Here is a 21,766-nt window from a genome sequence, read left to right on the forward strand (position 1 = left end):
TCTATCTATCTATCTATTATATATTCTCTGCTGCTGCAATGACCCATTTTCCCCATGGGGCCCATTCACGTTTCATCTGATACAGTCTAACCTAACTGTGAAGAAATGGAACACTTTGAGGACCAATGGAGGGGGGAAGGGGGAGACAGGGAGAGGAGGAGGAGGAGGAGTGAAGGATAGGAGAGGAGGAGGGGAGGTTGGTTGGTGAATGTTAACACGGGCCGCTTGTAGTGAATAAGAGGAGTGTAATGTGGTGTTTTTAAGGGCCTTCCAGATGGCATGTCGACAGGAAGGTTCCGGGGAAACCGGCCCCTAATGAATGGGAGGGAGAATCACCTGAGGGGACAAGAGACATCAAAGAAACCTTTCTCTGCTTCTCTCTCCTCCTTTCCCTCCCACATGCTCACTTTATACTGACTTCTCTTCATTTTCTCCTCACACCATGTATCTGATCTACCAGCTTTAATAGTTCCCTCAAGTAATCTGTGGCCATAGTTGACGCTATCGCCCCCCCCGACTCATTTTTACATTTATCTTAATTAATCTCGCCTCTTCCTGTCCTCTCCTTGTTTCCTCCCAAGAGGACATTACTCGTTTTTACAGTGAGATCGCTGGAGGGCAGGTTCAGACAGAGCTGTCTGAGGAGAAGAAGAAGCCCTGACATTCACCGAGGCTAACGTGCACATAAAAATGCATTAACATCCTTGACCTGTAACAAATACACAGCCCACTAGACGCTGTAGGAAGACAGGATAGAGAGACATAGACAGACAGCAGGGAGCAGAGTTTAAACATACACAGTTCGGTGGTACATCAGGTTGTGCGTAATAATCACAGAGGCCACTTACATGGAGAGAGTGGACGTGTATGGGAGGAGGGGTTTGCTGTTTGAAAGATTAATGCATCCATGTGGTCTCATGTAAACGTGTGTACTTTTTGAAGGAGTACTGGATGAGAAAGTATGAGTTAAAAGAGCATTTTTAAAGGACCATAAGAGTGGTTTTGCTTGTTTTTAGCCCATTTACTACCAATAAAGTATACTTTATTTTTTTCTTTTTGAAAACCAATGCAATTAAGAAGATTAAAAACTGGTTTCCATTAATTACTGTATCATGTAAAAATCTTTCAGCTTCTCGAAACTTCCTTTAGTTATTTAAATTTTTAATATCAAGTCAGTATTATTTTTGTCAAAGTTACATAGAGGTAATGTGCAGACTGTTAAAGAAGAACTCTTACATATAAGATCAGCTAACTCATCATTGCTGATACTGTTCAGTCTGTGGAAACTGTCTGTTTTACAAAGTCTCAGTGTCTCTGCAGGAATTTTGTTAACTTTCTGATGATAACATTAGGGGTTATCTCAGTTTAGGGTTTTCAGACTACACATTTAAAACAAAAGGCCTGTGTTGTAATCTGGAGTTTGCAAGACCTACGCGTTTATTAGTCAGTGATGGTCTAACAAAGAAACGTTATTGGTTGCATTTATGCAGTAGTTGATGCAAGGAGTCCCACTGTGAATTTAATTATATTCCCTACAGTCTGTATTTACATTCTCTCATTCACCTTGTGATGTGATGAGCTGTGTGTTACTGAATATAAGTTTGATCTATGTTGTTTTGTTTGCTTTGCTAGATATGTGTTACTGAAAAAGTGAAAATAACTGAGCCTTTTTTAAAACTTCATGTTGTATCTCTCTTAACAAACTACCAGCATTAAGCTGCTGATGTTGACCAATCACAGTTTTTTAGATGGCACACATCAGGCTATGTTGGTTACCTGTGTTGGCTCCGTAGCTGTGTCTCAAGGGGCTGTCCACACCAAGAACCATAACAATGACTACATCGATGTGAGGGTCCGCACTGACGTAACGTTGTGTAAACTGTGGCCCCGAGCACACGCTGCATGCTCCTGTGTTGGCAGCTTAGGAAAATGTATGTAATTGATGACCTGTTTAGAAATAAAGGGAAAACCAGAAGAATATGAGTTCACAAAGTTCTTCAAAGACAAGAGGCGAGATTGTTACCAGATTTGTCATCTTTTGAAGACAAATTTTATTTATACTTTGATTAAAACAATTATTTTTAACTTAACGCCCAGGTGGAAAGGAGATCAGAGAGCTATTCTGCACAATCATGTATTTCCTGTAAAAAAAACAGGCAGTTAGGTAGGGACCATTGAGGAGGCAAACTTAAAGGGGTAAAATTACATTTTTCATTTCACCTCGACCTTAAGAGACCTTATTACCAATTGCCAATTGGCAGTAAAATTGTGTTTTTATGTGTGATAGGCAGCCTAAAATTACGTGACACAAGACTTTAATAAGTCCACAATATCGTCATCAAATCACTGAAAGTGATCCCAATAATATTGTTGTTGTCATCGTCGTAGTTGTGGTGTGGACTCCACCATCCACTTTAAACACTGCACTTATAGTTATTGTTACAGATATTGTGCTTGGTGTGGACAACTTTTAACCCCTTAATACACAACTATAAATCCTATTTTGGCTTTGGCTGAGCAGACTTTAACCGTCCTTATTTTAATTCTTCTCTCTCAAGTTCCCCAACTTTATGGAACTGCAACACTAAATCAATGGGGTGCCGCTTTAAATTGATTAACCTTGCAATGATTATATAACTTTGGCAAAACTTAATACGGACTGGATTTTCACTGTGATGGATTACACAGCTCATGAAAGCAAGTTTCATGAGTATTATAGATGTTCATACTGTGCGGAAATTAATGGAAAACATAACAGAACAGAAGGAAAAATACTTTGAAAAACGTCGAGAATTTGCAAATGTTAAGCAAGTGTAGAATTTGCAGTTAAGGAGCTACAACATGCAAACGCACTGATAAGATCCTTTAAAGAAGATACAGAGTATTTCCTCTGTGGTTTTCTCTCTTTCCTGCAATTTCTCTTGCTCTCTTTCACACTCAAATCCTCTCAATTAATGCATCTGCAGAGTGCGTCTGCCTTTGAAAGAACATACTGTATGGTCAGTGCATACATTATTCTTTAAGAGAGGCCTGCTTGAGGTTGAATAATTTAAATACCAGCAGAGAGCAAAGAGAATCAGCTCTTTAAATCTGACAGCAGGGCCAAGATGCTACATTTGTCATGATGGGAGGGTCACAAGGTTGCTTCTCAAATGCCTCAGAGATTTAAAGGTCGACCTGTGTAGGCTGTAGTACAGAGAGGAGCACACACACACAGATAACCTGTCACCTGTGTGTGATTTCTGCTGTACTAGTGTGACTGTCAACCAGAAATGGGGCTGAGGGTTAAGAAAAAAATAATTTTTCCGGTTTTCCTGGCAGCAAACTTCCCACTCTTCGCTCAATTTTCTCTTTTTTTCTCATGCTCCTTTCTGGCTTATTTTCACAAAGATAAACACAGCACTTTTTAACAGGTGTTAAGAGGGTAACATTAATACTTTTGCTACAATTGGAACAGATACACATATTCACACAAATGTGAAGCACACACACGAATGCCCTGTGGGCAGGAAGCAGCAGCAGGAGGGGAGGAAGTGATTTCGCAGGATGAACCAGATGCTGCAGAGCTCTGCTTTGGAAACATCGCTGGCCACCAAATACTAAATCATTCTCTTTCTCCTCTCTCTTTTTCTCTTTTATGACAACCTGATTATTTATTTCATCTTTCTGTCTTTGACCCTCTCCCACTCTTGTCCCTGCATCTCTGTTTCTATTACGAGCAGAGAGAAGGAAATATGTGATAAGGGGGAAAACACATTTATCAGTTATGTCATCTTCGAAAGTGGAAGAAATGCATCCTCTGCCTTTTTTCTCTGTTGGTAAACAAGCCTGACAGCACGTAGATTTATTAGTTCTGTTATGCAAAGAGGATTTCGGCAAACACCGTTTCAGGAGATCTTTGATGGAGGCTGTGCTGGAGTTTCTTTTAACAGTTAAGGTTGAAACAAACACCAGGAAATTGTTATTGGGTGCTTGTCCTGCCAGACAGAGTTAGACAGGGAAGTCACAGCTCCACAGAGAGAAAAAACAGGAACTGTAAAATTGCATGTCAGATTCATTCTGAGTTTTGTTGTTACTGAGATATACTATAAAATAGTATACAAATATATACAAAGAGAAAATGTGCATAATTAAGGGTGAAGTCAGGTCAGGGTGTTCTAGTGCCAACACAAAGTCACACATTCAAATGATGTAATTTCCTCTCAGTTTGGGTTTACTGGAAGTCTTGACTTTTTTTGGTTCTTGGGTGAAGCTTAAGTATCTCATTTGTGTAATATTCAAGTGGGAGACTTGTCTTGGGGAAACTGCTTAATAAGACTGAATAGTGACCCACATCCATGAGGCTGTACTCAGGCACAGTGGTGCTTTGAGCTAACTGCTAACATCAGCATGCAACTAACTTTGCTCATTAGCACTGAACACAAAGTCCAGCTGAGGCTGATGGGAATGTTATTAGTTTGGCACGTATTTGGTCATTAAAAAATAAGTATTTGACAAATGGAAATTTTGACCTGATCATTGCACTAGAGGAAAATTCATCCTGGTGGTGACGTGAATTTTTGTACAAAATTTCACGGCGGTCCATCCAATAGTTGTTGAGACATTTCACTCAAAACCACAAATGTAAACCTCATGGTGGCACTAGAGAAAAAGCTGGGTGATTTAAATTCATAGAGAAATGTCATCTGGGAAACTGGAGGGCATGTGCTTCAGGAAAAGTCAGGGGATCACTAACTTTATTAATATTGGACCACCGTGAATTTCTGTACAAAATTTACTTACAAGGCTATTGAGATATTTCAGTCTAGACCAAAATAGTTGACCAACTGATTATGCCTTAAGCGATCATGGCATGCACGGCTAAAAACACTAAGGAAACTATACAATATTTCTAGCATAATTTTAATAGAAATGCACAATATTTATTTTTTAGATTCTTTTTATTATTTCTAGTATTATAATATTTGTTTTACACAATCTGTAAATGAAATCTAGTACGGTAACACAGAGCAGGAAATGACACACGCCTGTTTAGACATCCCACTACCAATAAAATCAAACATGATTATTTAGCTGCCAGTGTTCCTGTGTTGCAGCCATGCCTATCCCCATGGGGAGTCAAATAACCAAGACTGAATCAACTCATTCATTCCCAGAGAGACTCAGTGGTTTGACTGTTAGTCTCTGCTCATAATTCTCAGTCACTCCAGCCTCCTTTCTGTGATGAATCTTTCTCTTGTAACTTAACAACAGGGATCGACTGCCTTTGCCACAGAGGATCTGTACTTCTATTGTGTTTGTGATACATTTGGCAAAAGCAACACGTCTCAGCAGTGTCACAGGGGGTGAAATACAGAGCTGTCAAAGACAGATATGCATCATTATTGTTTCCGGATCATGTATGACATCAGAATACTATATTTAATATATTCATTGTGAAGCTAGATGTAAAGCTCAATACCATCCGTCCATTAAATATGAAGCCACAACCAGGACAGGACACAGTTAGGTTAGCTTAGCATATAGATTGGAAGGGGAAACAGCTAGGCAAAATCAGGATTAGTGTGGACAAAAACTAGAATGCAAAAATGACAGTTTGTGGTTTTATGGGAATTTATGTCCTGGATTATTTCTTGGCCGGGGCGCAGTGACTTTCGCATAACTCCCTGTAAAACCACATGTCTGGTCTGGTAAATATGAAGCTACAGCCAGCAGTTATTTAGCTTAGCTTTGCATAAGGCTGGAAACAGCTAGCCTGGCTCTGCCGAATGGTAACAAAATCCACATTTTATAGTTTTTCTATACATAGACATAATGTGTTGAATCATTGAGCGTTAAGTGATATTTTAAGCTTGTTACAGAGGGTAGCTGTTCCCTAACTGTCTCCAGTCTTTATGCCAATTTAGCTCCTCAACATTTGGCTGTAGCTTTAAATAATTTATCAAGATATTCACTGGTTCGCGTTGCTTAGAAGTAAATTGAAAATCTTTGTGTGAATATCGTTCGTGTCTGACAAAAACAGCCATTTGAAGCCGTCACCTTGGACTAAACAACTTGTGATGGACATTTTTCACAATTTTCTGGCATTTTACAGACAAAGTGATCAATTGGAAAAAATAATCAGTTGAATCGATGATATTATTATTATATAAGTTATTGTATCAGTAACTGATTATTTTTGTAGAATGGATAACAATAAGTGGTATTTGTTTTATGATTACGGTATGTGAAGATAAGCATGTTGTTCTGCTCCTCACTATTGTAGTTTTCCCAGTAAAAAGGCAAATTGACCTTCACAATGTCAGAACTAAGTGCATGATTTCATGCGCGAATGGTCTGTGGTCACTGTCACTATCATTAGTGTAGTTTGTTAGAGGAAGTCATGAAAGCAGGGAAGTCAAAGTCATCTGGGAGAAGTGATGCAATTATTTAAAGGTTCCCAGCTTGTGATCACATGGATACAATTATAATGAGAGCAGCTTGTGAACCAACCAGACAAGGCAATTGAACTGCCACCACACCATTAATGTCATGCCATATTTTTTCAGAGGATTTATGGACTCATATAATGACATCATGAGGATTTTGCTGTAATTGAAAGGATGATTCTCCATCACAGCAGCCATGTTTCACTCTCCAGCTCTCACTCACCCACTTCTCCCAGAGCACCCTTTCCTCAAACATTTTCTAAGTCGGCAGTGGAGGTCCTGCTGGAGAGACGCCCTGTCTCTCCTGATTCAGCCGTCTGTTAGAGCACAGTCCAGTATTCACTCCTGCCATATACTAATCCTTTCATTAGACTGGGCTTCAGGCAGCTCTGTCAAAGAGCCGACTGTGTGAGGAGTCAAAAGAGACTGAGAATGATACACAGAGATACATTTACAGATACGCACTGTAACTCAAACACCGAAACACCTTCCCACAAAAACACACACATACATGGGTATATATTTATATATATATGCATACTCCAGACTCACTATCACGTTCACACATATACACCTCAATGTCACTCACCTTTTCTATACTGGTGTTGGGTATAAAACAGCATTTGTCCTCTTATATTATGGCTATATTTGTTAATGATCACATTATGATCACCTTTTCGGCTTTGAATCAATGTCTGTTTGTGACCCCTCATTACAGGTTATGGCCTCGCTGTAGTGTGGGCATGAGCTGCACAGGGCTGATCTTTCCATCTTGGATTGTTTCATTTGAAGGATTTTTAGAGTCCTGAAGAGACTGAAGTTTTTCACAAGAGAAAAAAAAAATATCAGAGAAGCATTAGATAAAAGAAAAAAAAAAATTTGTGTATTATAAATATTATTTTTCCTTTTTGTTCCCTTAAAGGAATAAATAGACTGCTTGTCTTTGGATTTTGTATGAATTTAACAAACAAGATATGTTAATTTGTGCTATCTAGCTTTTTACTCCTGATTCCAGTCTTTGTGCTAAGCTTTGCTAACATGCAACTGGTTTTAGTCTTATATTTAAAGCAGTAGTTCAACATTTTGGGAGATACGTGTATTCGCTTTCTGGCAGAGAGTTAGATGAGACAATTTATACCACTATCAGGTGCTGGGCAAGAAATAGTCAGTTGTTTCACTTTGGTTTTTCAGTTGTTTCCCCTTTGCTTCAAGTCTTTATGCTTAATTAAACATCTGGCTCTAGCTTCATATTTAATGGACTGTGGTCCTGTTTTTTTTCTTGGCACCCCTTGAGGGGTACTGACCCCCCCCAGGATGGAAGCCACTGATTTAGATGGCTAATTGTCTATTCTGAACTATGCCAAATTACGTATTCTTTGCAGGGTCACTGTGGGAAACAGGAGCAACCAGCGGTTTGTCCCCTGGGATTAAAATAAATAGAGACACTTTATTTGGAAATGTTGCCTTTGTATCGGTCATTCAAATACCACATTAAAAAAAAATGCTTCAAGATGAATGCAATGGTTTTTAATAGGCAAGGATATATTTTGGGGTCTCTGGAAACAGATATTGTATCTCAAGATGCACTGTGGTTAAATAAAACTTAAATAAATAAATGGAGAGCAGTCCAGCAGTATCACACCACAGTCGCTCACTGTATATACTGTAGGTATAGATAGAAAAATATATGCATATGTCCCACTTTCCTCCATGTCCACCAAACAAACACTCATACACTGACACTTTTAAGCACACACCCTTGTACTGTGCCTCATATTCTTACACATTAGTGACAATATTGTTTTGAAGGAGCTGCAGTCCTGAAGAAATGCTTGGTTTGGCAAAGGCAGTTAAAGTCTTTGCCATCATAAGCTAACATGTGAAAGTAGCCTGGCTTGTTTCTGACTTCGAAATGACACAAGTAATGTTGATGTGACAGAGTTGGTGTAGGTCAAGATGTCAAGAGGAAGGATTGTCTCTCTAATGACAAACCTGTCCGTCTCTCTCCTTTCTGTTGTCTCTGTTAGGTAAACAACATGAAGAAACCACCGCTGGCCAGGGAGGATTTGCTTTCTCGTGAAATTTAGCATTTTTTCCCCATGCATCACCTTGCTTCATCCGGACTGATGTGGCTGAATATTCAACAGTTCCGAGACATTTTTTCCTGGGAGTCTGCGCCTGTGCTCGGTAACAGGCAGGCAGACAGGAAGAGGACATCATGGACTGACTGAGAGAGTCAGAGTACATGCAAACAGATGAGTCACATATGAGAGATGATGATGTAACAATGTAATGATGTCTTCAAGCAGACTATGGAGCTAATTGGATCAACAGAAAGGGAGAAAGTGTTTTTTTTTACAAGCTTTTGACCCTCATGCATTCATTTTGCCAATGACAAGTTACAGTCAGTGGAGAGGCAATGACCTAATTCAGATTAAATGACCTCATACTGATAAGTAGCCGGCCTCCTCACTGGGTGATGGAACATAATCACAAATGGACTCTTATCATCGTGGCTGGAGTGTGTGAGGTTACATGATATTTCTGTGTGTGTGTGGATGGTTTTACTCAGTGAGATTTGATGCTACATGTAGCGATGTTGCGGCGTGGACTCTTAGCCTGGGTCTCCCGTGTTGGAGGTGTGCTGGTGCTCCTCTGCTGCTCCCTGTCGCTACTCTATGTGATGACCTGTAGTCCGCCACACTCTGATGATCCTCCTTCAAGTCATGCTCTGCCCCGCGCTGGACCCATCCACCCCAGTCTCGGGGGCACAGGACCAGGTATCGGAGCAGGAGCAGGTGGGAATGGAGGAGCCCGAGCTGGGGCTGCTCAAAGCGGTGGACCCCCCGGCATCCAATCTTATCAGGTGCTCCTCCAAGAGCGCGAGGAGCAGCACCGCCTCCACATCTCCTCCTTGAAGAAGCAGATAGCTCAGCTCAAGGAGGCTTTGCAGGAGCGTAGCCAGCAGCTGAAAGGAGTGCAGGAGAGCCTGAAGAGAGCTGCTGGGGGTCCAGCAGTGGGACAGGAAGCTGGGGCTGGTTCGCAGGGTGGTGGTCTCGGGGAGGCACAGGGTCCCAAGAGCCAGCAGACGGACCTCCAGGAGTTCCTGCGGAGCCAGCTGTCGAAAGCCGAGGTGACCGCCGGCATCAGGCTGCCCAGTGAGTATGCGGTGGTGGCCTTTGAGAGTTTCACCCTGCAGAGGGTGTACCAGTTGGAGATGGGGCTGACACGTCACCCAGAGGAGAAACCTGTGAGGAAGGACAAGAGAGAGGAGCTGGGGGAGGTGCTGGAGATGGCTCTGCACAGCCTCAACACGCCGTCATCCCAGCAAGACAGCAGGATTGCAGCGGAAAAGTCTCAAACAAGCAAAGTGTACTCAATGTCTGACTTCATAGAAGGTGAGAACACATCAGATGTCTTCTAGATAAATTGCTTTTATATACAACTTATTTGCAACAGTAATTATGTTTTCAATGAAATGAAAAGCCGCCTGGATTACGTTTTCTGAACTTTTGTATGGTAATATTTAGGCACTGGTCACACTTGGAAAAAACATATTAATTAACATTTAACTGAAACAAAAAGATTTCCCTAAGATTAAAATTTAACCATCACAAGATGCACTGGCCAATCAGTGTGCATTTGGAAAATACAGATGTTTATGTGCGGCTGTCTTGTAGGTAATAACGTAACATTTGCCATCACAACATAATTGGGAAATCAAATTAACAGTATATAAACTTCCTGGCCGCAGAGTTGCATATTATTCTATTCTATTAACATTCTTGCTACATCCAAACATTATACTCCACTTTCTTCTTCAACTCTGTGTAATTTAGATTTTTTTTTTGTGTATGTGTGTACGTGCATGGATTCCCGCAAGGTCAGAAATATACGAGTGTGTTTGTGTACAAGTACAGCCAGGATATCCTCCTAGTTTGTTCTGCTCAGCCTTGATCACAACCTCAGAAAATTAACCCAGCTGCTCCTTATTCCCATGGACCATCTTTTCAAATGCGGTATTTGTGTGTGTGTGTATGTGTGTGTGTGTGTGTGTGTGTGTATCTGCTCTTTGAAGGTCACCACCTTCAGTGTGTGAGTGGGTGGAGGTTTTAAAGTGAGTAATAGGGGCACCTGGCTCGGAAGAAATGAGCCATAGGTCACTACGGAGCCTCTTGCATGTGTATGAGCTTGTGTGAGGTCCTGTATAATCCATGTGTGTGTTTGTGTGAAGGTGATTTTAATAGATGCATAGATATCCGTGTGTATTCACATTAACAGCTTGTACAATTCCTCAACAAGACAGCAGGACTGTACAGTCAGTAATGAAATAGCGTCTCTGTCCTGCTCATATTTTGCTTTTAATACTCCTTAATGGACATTGATTTTAAGCAAATCTTGAATAAGCAGGGATTTATCCAACCAGCCAGATGAGTGAAAGGCAATCTAGATTGCCAGACTGACAAAAGCATCTTCGGGGAGCTTTCAGGGCTGCATTAGCAAGCTAGTGAGCTGAAACTGCACACAAACAGTGTAGGTATGCAAAACGAACTCGCCAACCGCTTAGTCCTTAGAAAGGGACAGAAAAGTGCAGTTAGACAGAAAGACAGAGACAGGAAGTGAAGGCATTTAGTCTAAATTGTTCAGCATATTTACTAAATGAAAGCTTATCGTGTCCCTCTGGGAAATGAGGCCTCCCATCACAGGAAGCTGGCCCACTTAACAGGAAGGCCTTAATTTCAAGCCGTTATCTGACTATAAATCTTTGCCCACAGACATCTTTCTGTTCTCTCATCATTTTCTGACTTGCTCTTCACTTTCTATTCATTCTTTATTTTCTTCTTCTATCTGCCTGTCTCTATGTTCATTTTCTGTCATCCAAGCTCTCTTTGAACATAATGTCACATTGTCTTCCTTCCTCTCCATGTCTGTTTCTTTTCTCTCTTTTCACTTCTCACTTTATGTATTTTAGTTCCCTTTTCTTTCTGCCCCCAACAACCACAGTACGTCTATTTGCAAGTAATAATCCTTGTAATAGCAGAATAATACACAAACAAATTCTCTCTTGAGGAAAATTGGTCTGGATGACCAGAATTGCCTCTCTTTCAGTGTATGTGTGTTGTTGGTGTTTTATGTCTATGAACATATGGCTCTTTGCCCAGCAGCAGACTGCATGAACAATGTCTCATATGGCCTCATGTGCTCTCTGTTTTTCCCCCACATACACACAGTATTAGTCTGTCACAGAGAACTGTGCACGGAGAAATAATGATAAAGCTGGTGCTAAAAATGTTCCCTTAAAAAATGTTTATTTTTCAGAGAAATTTCTAAGATTAGATGTTAAAAAACTAACTAAGGGAAAAACATGATCCTTAGCACAGAAATCTCAAGGGATTTAAACAAAAGCCGCACCCTGGAGAAAACAAGAAAAACAAATTCACTGCGACAAAGAAAGAAAGAAAGAAAAACCACAGGCACAGGAACTAACACTCACTGGTTTTGACCTGTATTCATACATCTTTGTAAGTTAATATGTTGATATGTATCGTTAATTTACATCATATTATTTCCCCAGAGTTGCTAGAACTTCAATAATTGTAGGTGTTTATTTACAGCTAGATTTATAGGTTCTTGCAGAGAGTTAAATGAGAAGATTAATACCACTCTTATGTCTGTCTGTAATATATCTTAGCCAGTAGACCATTAGCTTAGCTTAGCATAAAAAGTGGAAGCAGGTAAAAAGAGCAGGCCTGACTAACCAGCACAAAAAATAATACACAGAGGCAGATTTATAAGAGGGCACATAACCCCCCATAAAACCCACAAATGATTGTTTTTACTTGGCTCTATAAATGTTGGTCGGTCCGCCTCTTTGGTACTGACTGAAATATCTCAACTATTGGATGTCTTTCCATAAAATTTTGTACAGACCTCCACTGTCCCCAGATGATGAATCTGTCCCCTTTTTTCTCTAGTGCCATTTTTGGCTCTTTATGAAATCTATTGGATGCATTGCCAAAGTATATTTGTTAGAGACATACATGCCCTCAGGAGGATTTGTAATGAATTGGATGATCCCTTAGCATTTCATATAGCACCATCATCAGGTCAGAATGTGATAATACTTTGGTTTAAGACTAAATATCTGCAAATCTAATGACATTCCCATCAGTCCCAGCTGTACTTTGTGTTTGGCACCAATTAGCAAATGTTAGCATGTTAACAGGCTAAACTTGTGATTATTGATATTATACCTGCTTACATGTTAGCATTTAGCTCAAAGCATTACAGTGTCACAGAGCTGCTAGCATGACCATAGACTCTTAGTCTTTCCTTCGGACAGAGCCGGGCTAGCTGTTTCTACCTGCTCTCAGTCTTTATGCTGAGTAAGTGTATGCTGTCTGTAGTTTCATATTTAAGTAGTATTAATCTTCCCATCTAACTGTCAGCAGGAAATCAAAAAATCATATTCCTTTAAACAGGGGTATATACTGAATATTACTGTTATACATACATTTACCTGTTGATTATCACAAAAACTAAGTTTGTTTGGTCATGAGTTTATGTCTCTTTGTCTCACCCATCAGGTATCACCCGCACAGAGAGGGACAAAGGGACGCTGTACGAGCTGACCTTCAGAGGGGAGTCAAGCAATGAATTCAGGCGTCTGGTCCTCTTCCGTCCCTTTGGACCACTGTTGAAGGTGAAAAACGAGCGGGTGGACACAGTCAATGTCCCAATCAACATCATTGTCCCGCTGTCCAGACGCACAGACAAGTTCAAACAGTTCATGCATAACTTCAGGTAAAATTTTTCCTTTTCTGAAAATGTTGACTTGTTTATTCTGGTTTGAGCTGTTTCACACTATGGATGTGACATAAACAGAAGCACCACAGTAAATTATGCAAGATGGTTCTTTGTGTCACACATAACTAATTCAGGAAAACATGATACGCTGTTTTTCAAACCCAGTTTTAATTCCAGTTTTACATTTTAATTGGCCAGACAGGGACAAGGAGTGGGAGAGATTAGAGGAAAGAGGCGTTTTTTTCCCTTTTTTTGAAGGAACATGTAATTAACATTTTCAAACTGCACATGTAGTCTTATCAGTTATTTTATTTTGGTGCTGGTCGGCATAATCAGAATGTAAACAAATCTGAGCGAGCCTTAAATGATTCAGGCAAAAATATGAATAAGGATGCAGTTACTGATCCCAGTTCAGTTTTTATCAGTCACTATATGCCCACAGGAAATGTAATTTCATGCATACTTTTAATCAGCATCTCAAATACCACAAATAGTTCCAGGCTAGTATCTCTATGTGGTAAAACCATGAAGAATTTCTGATAAAGCCAACTTTGAAGGGAAGTCAAATCTCATCAGCTAACAGTAAAGAGTGCCTGTTCCAGCTCCACAGTCCATCATCGTCAGTTGAGGAAACATCCGCCTTAATGTCTGTGATTTATTGTGCTGCCGCCGCTGCTTATCACAGCTCTTTTTACATGGTAAATCCTGCTTAGTAGCAGTGTTGCAGCCCATTAAAATGCCCCCCTGGGCAGACCAGCAGTAGTTGATATACAGCATGGCAAGAAGTGTACTTACTTGAAAGACTTGGCAAGTCGCTGAGCAAACACTTTACACTCATCCATATTAAAGGTGTACCAGGGGAAATTGTGTGTGTGTGTGTGTGTGTGTGTGTGTGTGTTTAGGATATGATAACAGTGAGTAACTGTATGTTTATCAAATATTCTTTATTCACATTCACAACAGCATTTATGATGCACTGTGATATGTTTCCCAAGTGCAGAATATAGAGATAAAACATGGATTCATACAAACACAAACAAACTGCAAACATTGCAAACAAGCACCCAGAAAATATTTCTCTTACTACATAATGAAATAATTATAACTCTTTTTTTTCTACTTTGTAGTCCCAGTGACAAAATGAAGAATGTCTCATCAGATCCCAGCAAAAAATTAATTACTTCTAATAATGCTGGCATTTAGAGAGAGGCTTAACCACAGCGGCATCTACAATGACAGTAAAAATCATATTATTCATGGCTACTCAGTATCCTCTGCACGTATTTAGTCATTTTTAAGCATCTTGTATTCATCTGTTCCCTCATGTGTTTCTGGGGAAAATTCTGACAAATGTGTGTGTGCTGTTGGAGAGGAGGTGAATTATATTCAGCATGTGTGTGATGTATTTGACATGTTTCCATCAAAGTGCCTGCAGGCATCTCCTACCTGGTCTCTCTTTCACTCGCACACAATCTCTCCCTGTGCTTTAACGTAGAGTCAGAATGAGAAGAGCCAGGATTATAGCTGAAAATAAAGATTATTTTCATAAGAAATGGTCTTTTTAATGCATGTTTTGTCTAACTAACAGTCCAAACCCCAAAAAGATCAAATTTACAGTGAAAAGAAGCAAATCATCACATTTCAGGAGCTGAAACCAGCAAATGCTTGACTTCATTTACTTCAAATCATTTATCAATAAATTATCTGAATTGTTGTTGGACAAATCATTCCACCACTTCAAAGAATAAAACAGCAATACACCAAATCCTTCTTTTTAAAAATTTGACCACAGAGCTCTTCCTTCCTGTAATTCAACCCTGCTCAGTTTGAGATCACTTTCATCCATAATGTCCCTTCCTCTGTGTGTTTGTGTGTACGTAAAGGGAAGTCTGTGTGCGCCAGGACGGCCGGGTCCATCTGACGGTGGTGTATTTTGGGAAAGAGCAGATGAGCGAAGTCCGCAGCACTCTGGAGAACACATCCAGGTGGGTTGAAACCACAGCCAAGATCAGATCTTTGAATTGGGGGCCAAACACAGAATATGGAAGGCAATTTGTGTAATGAAATGAACGCTACCGCAGTCATGCCCCCGCTCTCAGAAGCAGACGCTGTAAAAATATTTTTTCCACACATACCAGAAACCTCTCTTTTTCACATTCTGTAATCTCTCTCTCACGACACACACACAAAACACACACACACCTCCTGGCTCGGCGTCCTGCCACAGCCAGTCATCTGTCTGATGAATAATGGAGCAGTGTGCCACCCACACTGAGGAGCTGAGAGCTACCAGCCAACACAGATAAATTACAACAGACCTGTGATCATCCCTGACTCATGCTAAACCTCTCACATGGGCCTCGACACCCACACCTCTGGAGACGATCGCCGTCGGCTGATCAGAAGTCAGATCTACTGTGGATTGAGCCACAGATTCCCTGAGGGGGTTGCTATGGTGATTCTTGTCGATTCCCAGCCCCGAAGGTTTTTGTGTGGCCTTGAATCAGTTGGATCTTTGGTATCACACAGCGTCTCTTTATCTCTCTGTGTCTCTCCCTGCTGCTGTCGCTGAGGGGAACTGTGAAGATAAAAAAGGCAGCGTTAAATACACTTAAAGTGAAGTGTAAAGAAGGCAAAATCAGAACATGTGAACATATAACAGACCTATAATATTATAGTTTTTAGTGTGGAAGAGTTCTTAAAGGAGTGAGTGAGAAGGTTTGTGAGAGATCACACTGAATGAAAAGCAGTTGAAGTACAAGTAATTGGAGATACAGCCAGTAAAAGAAGAGTGTTGGATTAAGTACAGTGTAATTTTTCTCCCTGAGCAGCAGCGGCTCTGACTTGAACTCTTTTACGCTTTTTGTATTCTTCTCACAGCCTAACAATGCATTCATCAGTTATGGAGCAGCTTATCTGGGTCTGAATCAGTGGCTGTAATCAACTCTGTACTGCCCCTTTCTTTATCTGGCTTTCAGACTGTGGTTGAAATGAATAGGGAATCATCATTGGAAGAACTACCTGTGGTTCCATTATCTTGGAGGCAGACACACACATACAGTATACGCACAGATGCAATCACAAACTGCATATAGGCTCACAGAGGAAGATGCATACATGTGTGTGCAGTTGTGTTGCAACTGAGCATTATCTTTACCAAGATAGCTATTGATTTATTTTGATGAATAAGTTTAGTCTATAAAATAATGAAAAGCAGCAAGTGGCCCGAGTGTGTGGAGTTGAGAAAGTTGGCAGGGTTTAAACTTCTCTCTCATGCACTATTTTCCCATTTTTCCACATCACTTGCAACACTATGAATACCTTCCAGGAGAGACCGAAAATGTGTCCCGGTATCCCCATTAATAAAATATATTGTAACTCGCTCCACGTGTGAGTGTGGCCATTTGGAACAGCTATATACACTTTTTGTCCTCAGATGTGGTCAGACAACATGTCGCACAAACTAGTTCTTTTAGAACCTGACCCTCAGGCACAGCAGTGCTTTGAGCTAATGCTAACGTCAGCAAGCTGACACACATACAATTGCAGGCATAACATGCTGATGTGAAGGTGTAATGTTTACAGTTTAGCAAGTTAGCATGTCAAAAACAAACTAGCACTAAATACTGGCTTGTCATATGTAGTATTTCTAGTATTGGACAAATTAAGTATTGGACAAAATAAAATTCTGACGTGATGATGGTTCTAGAGGAAACATTAGGGGATCACCAAAGTTATGACCATTCATCCTTTGGGGAACATCCATATTTCATGGCAATATTTCAATAGTTTTCAAGAAATTTCACTAAAATCCTCAAATGTGGACTTTTTGGTGGCGTTAGAGGAAAGGTCAGGGGATCACCAAAGTCTTTAGGATACATTATCTGGGAATATAAAATGTTTGTGCAAATCTATCTGGTAGATGTTGAGACATTTCACTGGATAAGTAAGCTTTGACCTCCTGGTGGCACCAGAGCAAATTCAAATTCATTAGGACAAATCCTCATGAATATCTGTATGAAATTTCATGGTAATCCATCCAGTAGTTGTTGAGATATTTCAGTATGAACCAAAGTGATGGAGCAACCAACGGGCTGACACACAGACCGACGCTGTCATCCCTTGAGCCATGCCGCTATCATGGCTAAAACCCAAGCACAAACCAATCCAATTTTGGGTAATTTTACGTGATGATGGCTTTAAATTAATCAATTATCACAATTGTCGACCAACTAATCTGTCACACTAATTGACTGAACTGCGCACATGCATGCAAATACTAACAAATGCTCTTAAACTAATTCCAATTTTAACCCTAAAAACCCAGTCCAAACCCTAAAAGGAGAGTCGATCACCCAACATGTCCTCACTCCGAAGGTCTGAAACCCAAATTGATTCACACAAAGAAACAGTTCAAGTGCATGTACACACACACATACACACACACCTTCACTCACAAACAAGTCAATATCTGTTCCCAGCAGTGATGGCATCATTAGTGGCTGATCTGATTCTACATTGCCCTTCCTACAAATTAAATTCACCTTTAGAAAGTGGTTTGATTTGTGAAACAACCTCTAGCTATTTGTCTTTTTGTTTTTGTAAAATCACATGCAATCACACTCCCTGCACAGTGTCCCTGCACCAATTCTTCCAAGAAAGATTATCAACAGCCAATATAAGCCACTTGAGGCTAACAAGATCTAAGTTGTCCTGGATATCCACAAGCTTTCTAACCCCAACCAACCCCACTTCATGAACTGAATGAGGGTAAAAATGCTTCGGTTTTTATAGCAGCTTCTAATTATTTAGGTGTATATATCAAACGCTAAACCAGTTTTACTGTAACAAAAGCCTAAACAAGGAGAATATAGGAGACAGAAGGCAATGCTCCAGAAAATCAGAGCCTCAGTCTTCAAGCATTCTGCCAGACACCAGGGATGTTGTTTAAAATAGATAGTATCAGCTGCTGAACTTTCAAGTATATCGCTTACACATCCATACTTCAAAGCTGGAACTCAGGCTTAAGCCATCGGGGGACATGTACATTTGTGAGCCTTACATGCTGAAAAATAATGATTCAAAAGAACGCAAGATAAAGAGGAAGAGATACAAGAAAGGGAAAGGGAGGGAGATTGTGTATAAAGTAGGGAGAAGAATGAGTGATCTGTTTAAAAAGATACCAGTCGATACACATGAATAAGTACTGTGCTTCAGACGCAGAGGAGAGACGATGTCTGAGGGGAAAAACAGTGAGAACGGAAGTTAGAGGAGAGGTGTGAAGATAAGATGGGAGAGCAAAGCTAAGTTGGAAAAAAAAGAAAGATTTTCCGAGAATGGAAGAAGAGCATCGTATCAAAAGGAAGTAGTACGTTAAGATGAAAGCGAGGGATCAGGCATTTGGACAGATAGAAAAACAAAGGATGAGATCATTCTATCACTCATTCAGCTACAACCTTTACCTCATCTTTCTCTCTGCGACAACCTCTTCAATAAGCCTTTCATGTTATTGGAGCATTTGATTCAGTTCGCAGACAGGTCAACAACTCTCCCAAGAGCCTTTTGACTAGACGAGAGAAGATATTGTCGACTAGAAGGTGACTAAGAGAAGATTATGAGCGGAATAAAATGATAAATAAATCTTAAAAGAGTTTCAAAAGCCATTTCACAGATCGTCAATACAGGCCCATTCTGTAAGTTACTCACTGTTGATATTGAGATTGTGTGGCTTTCTTGCCTAAGGGCTGAGCCTGAGCATGATCACAACAAAGTCTACATTTTTTATAGCTTGCACTTACCTTTCCATTACATGCACAGACCGTTGATTCCCCAGCTCACTGTAAAACACAAGCTTTTTTGTTTTTCTTCTGCACAATAGCCCAGAGAGCATATACCAGCATGCCTGCTCTGTAAACAGTAGACATTTGACAGACAAGCAGAGAAAAAAATGTGTTGTTTAAAAGTTATTGCTGGCATTAAAAACTCAGGTTGGTGGTGCTGGATGACAAGTCACGGGGGTCACCTAAGTAATTAGGGCTTACCCTCTGGGGAAAAGGAACGTTTGTATGAAATGTCATGGAAATCCATCTAATGGCTGTTAAGATATTTCTGTCTGGACCAGCCAACTGACCAACATTTCCATCCCTTGAGCAATGCCGCTAGCATGGCTAAAAAGCAAGAATGCTTCAGTGAGAAACGTGTTTAGACTAAAAAGAGGCCTGGATATGGCAACATATAGGGGCTTACAGTTAAGACTTTTCACATTCAGTAAGCACCGTGTCTGCAGGCAGTCCTCAAGCTATAACCACACACAAGCAAATACATATAAATGGTTAGACAGAGGCACAGATTCACAGAGAAAGAAAGGAGACACAGTAAATCTGGTCTCCCCTCCTTGTCCTGAGCAGAACTAACAGGATCAGGGCTGCTGCTGAGACACAACATGACAGCTCTTTAAGGGCTTCTCACTCTGACACAATTCCAACAATTTAGCCCATACTAGGTACCAGCCCACAGTAAACAAATTGACTATTTTAGACCATAATAAGGGTGCTGATGCCTGAGGGGATGAGGGAAGAAAAAAGAGCACAGTAAAAAAACTAATTTAGAAAACAAGGATATCACAGGGCTTTAGTGGACTTTTCCACTTGACACACAATAGTTGTGCATGTGTTTATATTTTGGGGCTTGTATTTTAGAGACTCAGAAAATGGGTTAGTGGACACAAAAAGGATTTTGAGAATTATTTAAGCAGCTAATGCACTCAGGCCAGCAAACACAACATACACTTACCAGGATGAATAATACATCAACTTTGGCTTTCTGGAAATAGAGACAATTACATTTTCAGTAATCAGGAAAATATATTTATTTACGACTGAATGTCTTTTAAAATGTACTGTAAATACATACAGCTGAATTTGTAAATCATTGTAGGAGATTTGCACACTTAATATGAAGCTACCGTTAGCTTAGCTTAGCATGAATACTGGAACCAGACAGGGAAACACCTGAGTCTGTCCAAAGGTAATGAACACTATATGGGCTGAATATCATGCCATATTTCAAAACTGAAAAATATCTTTGAAAGATTCAAATTCAGTGTTTGAAAGCTTGAAATCTAATAAAAAATGTTTTCAAAATTTAAGTTTGGAAGGCTTGCATAATGTTTTGAAAGGCTGAAAAAAAATCTAATCTATTCAAGCCTTTTTTTGTTTTCAGCAGCAGTCTTTTTACAGTGTTTCTCCAACATAGTTGCATAGTGTTTCAAATGTGTCACTCCCGGTGTATTGGTTTGTTTTCCCAGGTTTGAACCCTTGCAAATTGCGATCCGGTGCATATATGTTGCTGTCAGAGTTCTGAAATGTTGAAACATGAGTTTCGAAATGGGAAATCTTTATTTTTAAACATTTGCAGTCGTACGTTTGCACTCGTATGGCAGACTGTGAGTTTACCACATCCACTTTTCAGAGATCTTAACACATTTGCGAGGTTGTGAGTCGTAGAGTAAACTTTATTGTCCCCAAGGGGAAATTTGTCTTGCTACATGTGAGTTCTGGCAGCTCAGACACAATCACGTAAATGCCTTCACTTAGCTCTGCTGAAATGTAAAACAAGGCTCCAAGAAGACCAGAAATCTGTTTTCAAGGAGTAACTCAATCATTTTGGGAACTACACTTATTCTCTTTCTTGCTAGATTGTCAATCTCATGCCTGTATTGTAGATAAATATGAAGCCACAATCAGTAGCTAGTTAACTTAGCTTAGCTTGAAGACTGAAAGGGGGGAAAGAACTAGCTTTACCTGTGCATATAGTCCAGCACAGAAAGTATTACTATAAAACAAAAGAGGTCATGATATTTTTGCTCAAACAAAATACAAAATCTCAATTTTCTCTTTTGTTAATTTGCAAGAAATAAACAATATATTTGCTTCTCCACTCACTGAGACGGTCCTTTTCAAAGACAGTTTTCTCTTTATCTCTGACAAATGAGTTTCCCGCTCCATTAAAGTTGAGACTGAATCAACATGTGAATGTAGCTGCTTTTGCATTAACATTGTTTGAGACAAACAAACCAAGCTATTGTGCTCAGTCTTTACCATCTGTGGACAGTTTAGTGCCAGCGGGTTGATCAACCTCTCCGGGGACTCTGTGTAGACTGAAACAGATCGACTCTGTTTGGATTCATAAACTGTAGACAGACGTGGAGACGGTCAGCAGACGTATTGAATGACAGCATGTAAACACATATGGATAGGTACATAAGGACATCTTGTAATTGTTCCTGATATTTTACTTATTCCTCAACTTTGCTGGCCCAGTTGTTATTCAGACAAACAAATAAGACACTCATAATAGGTGTCATGTTTATATTTCTCTGGGATTTACGGCTATTCTGACCAAGTTTAAAAGGTTCTATTATGTCTTATTCATGGAAGAGGCTGAAAGGATGGACAAAAGCTTTTACACAGTAATACACATGAATAAAAGTGCAGATACACATTATTCACAGACATCTACGCTCACACACA

General features: G+C 40.1%; 1 protein-coding gene across 1 annotated transcript in view; it reads left to right on the forward strand.

Annotated features, from left to right (window-relative positions):
- Nucleotides 1–21,766, forward strand: part of csgalnact1a (chondroitin sulfate N-acetylgalactosaminyltransferase 1a) — a 33,334-nt gene that overhangs the window by 3,684 nt on the left and 7,884 nt on the right. Inside the window, exons 2-4 of the mRNA XM_035667975.1 lie at nt 8,456–9,826; nt 13,016–13,232; nt 15,119–15,220. Coding sequence (XP_035523868.1) covers nt 9,010–9,826; nt 13,016–13,232; nt 15,119–15,220 — 1,136 coding nt within the window. The 5' untranslated portion in view covers nt 8,456–9,009. The remainder of the gene's footprint in view (nt 1–8,455; nt 9,827–13,015; nt 13,233–15,118; nt 15,221–21,766) is intronic.

Source organism: Morone saxatilis, unplaced genomic scaffold, assembly GCF_004916995.1.
Source record: "Morone saxatilis isolate NCDOM2014 unplaced genomic scaffold, NCSU_SB_2.0 Contig21, whole genome shotgun sequence".
NCBI classification, from domain to species: Eukaryota; Metazoa; Chordata; class Actinopteri; family Moronidae; genus Morone; species Morone saxatilis.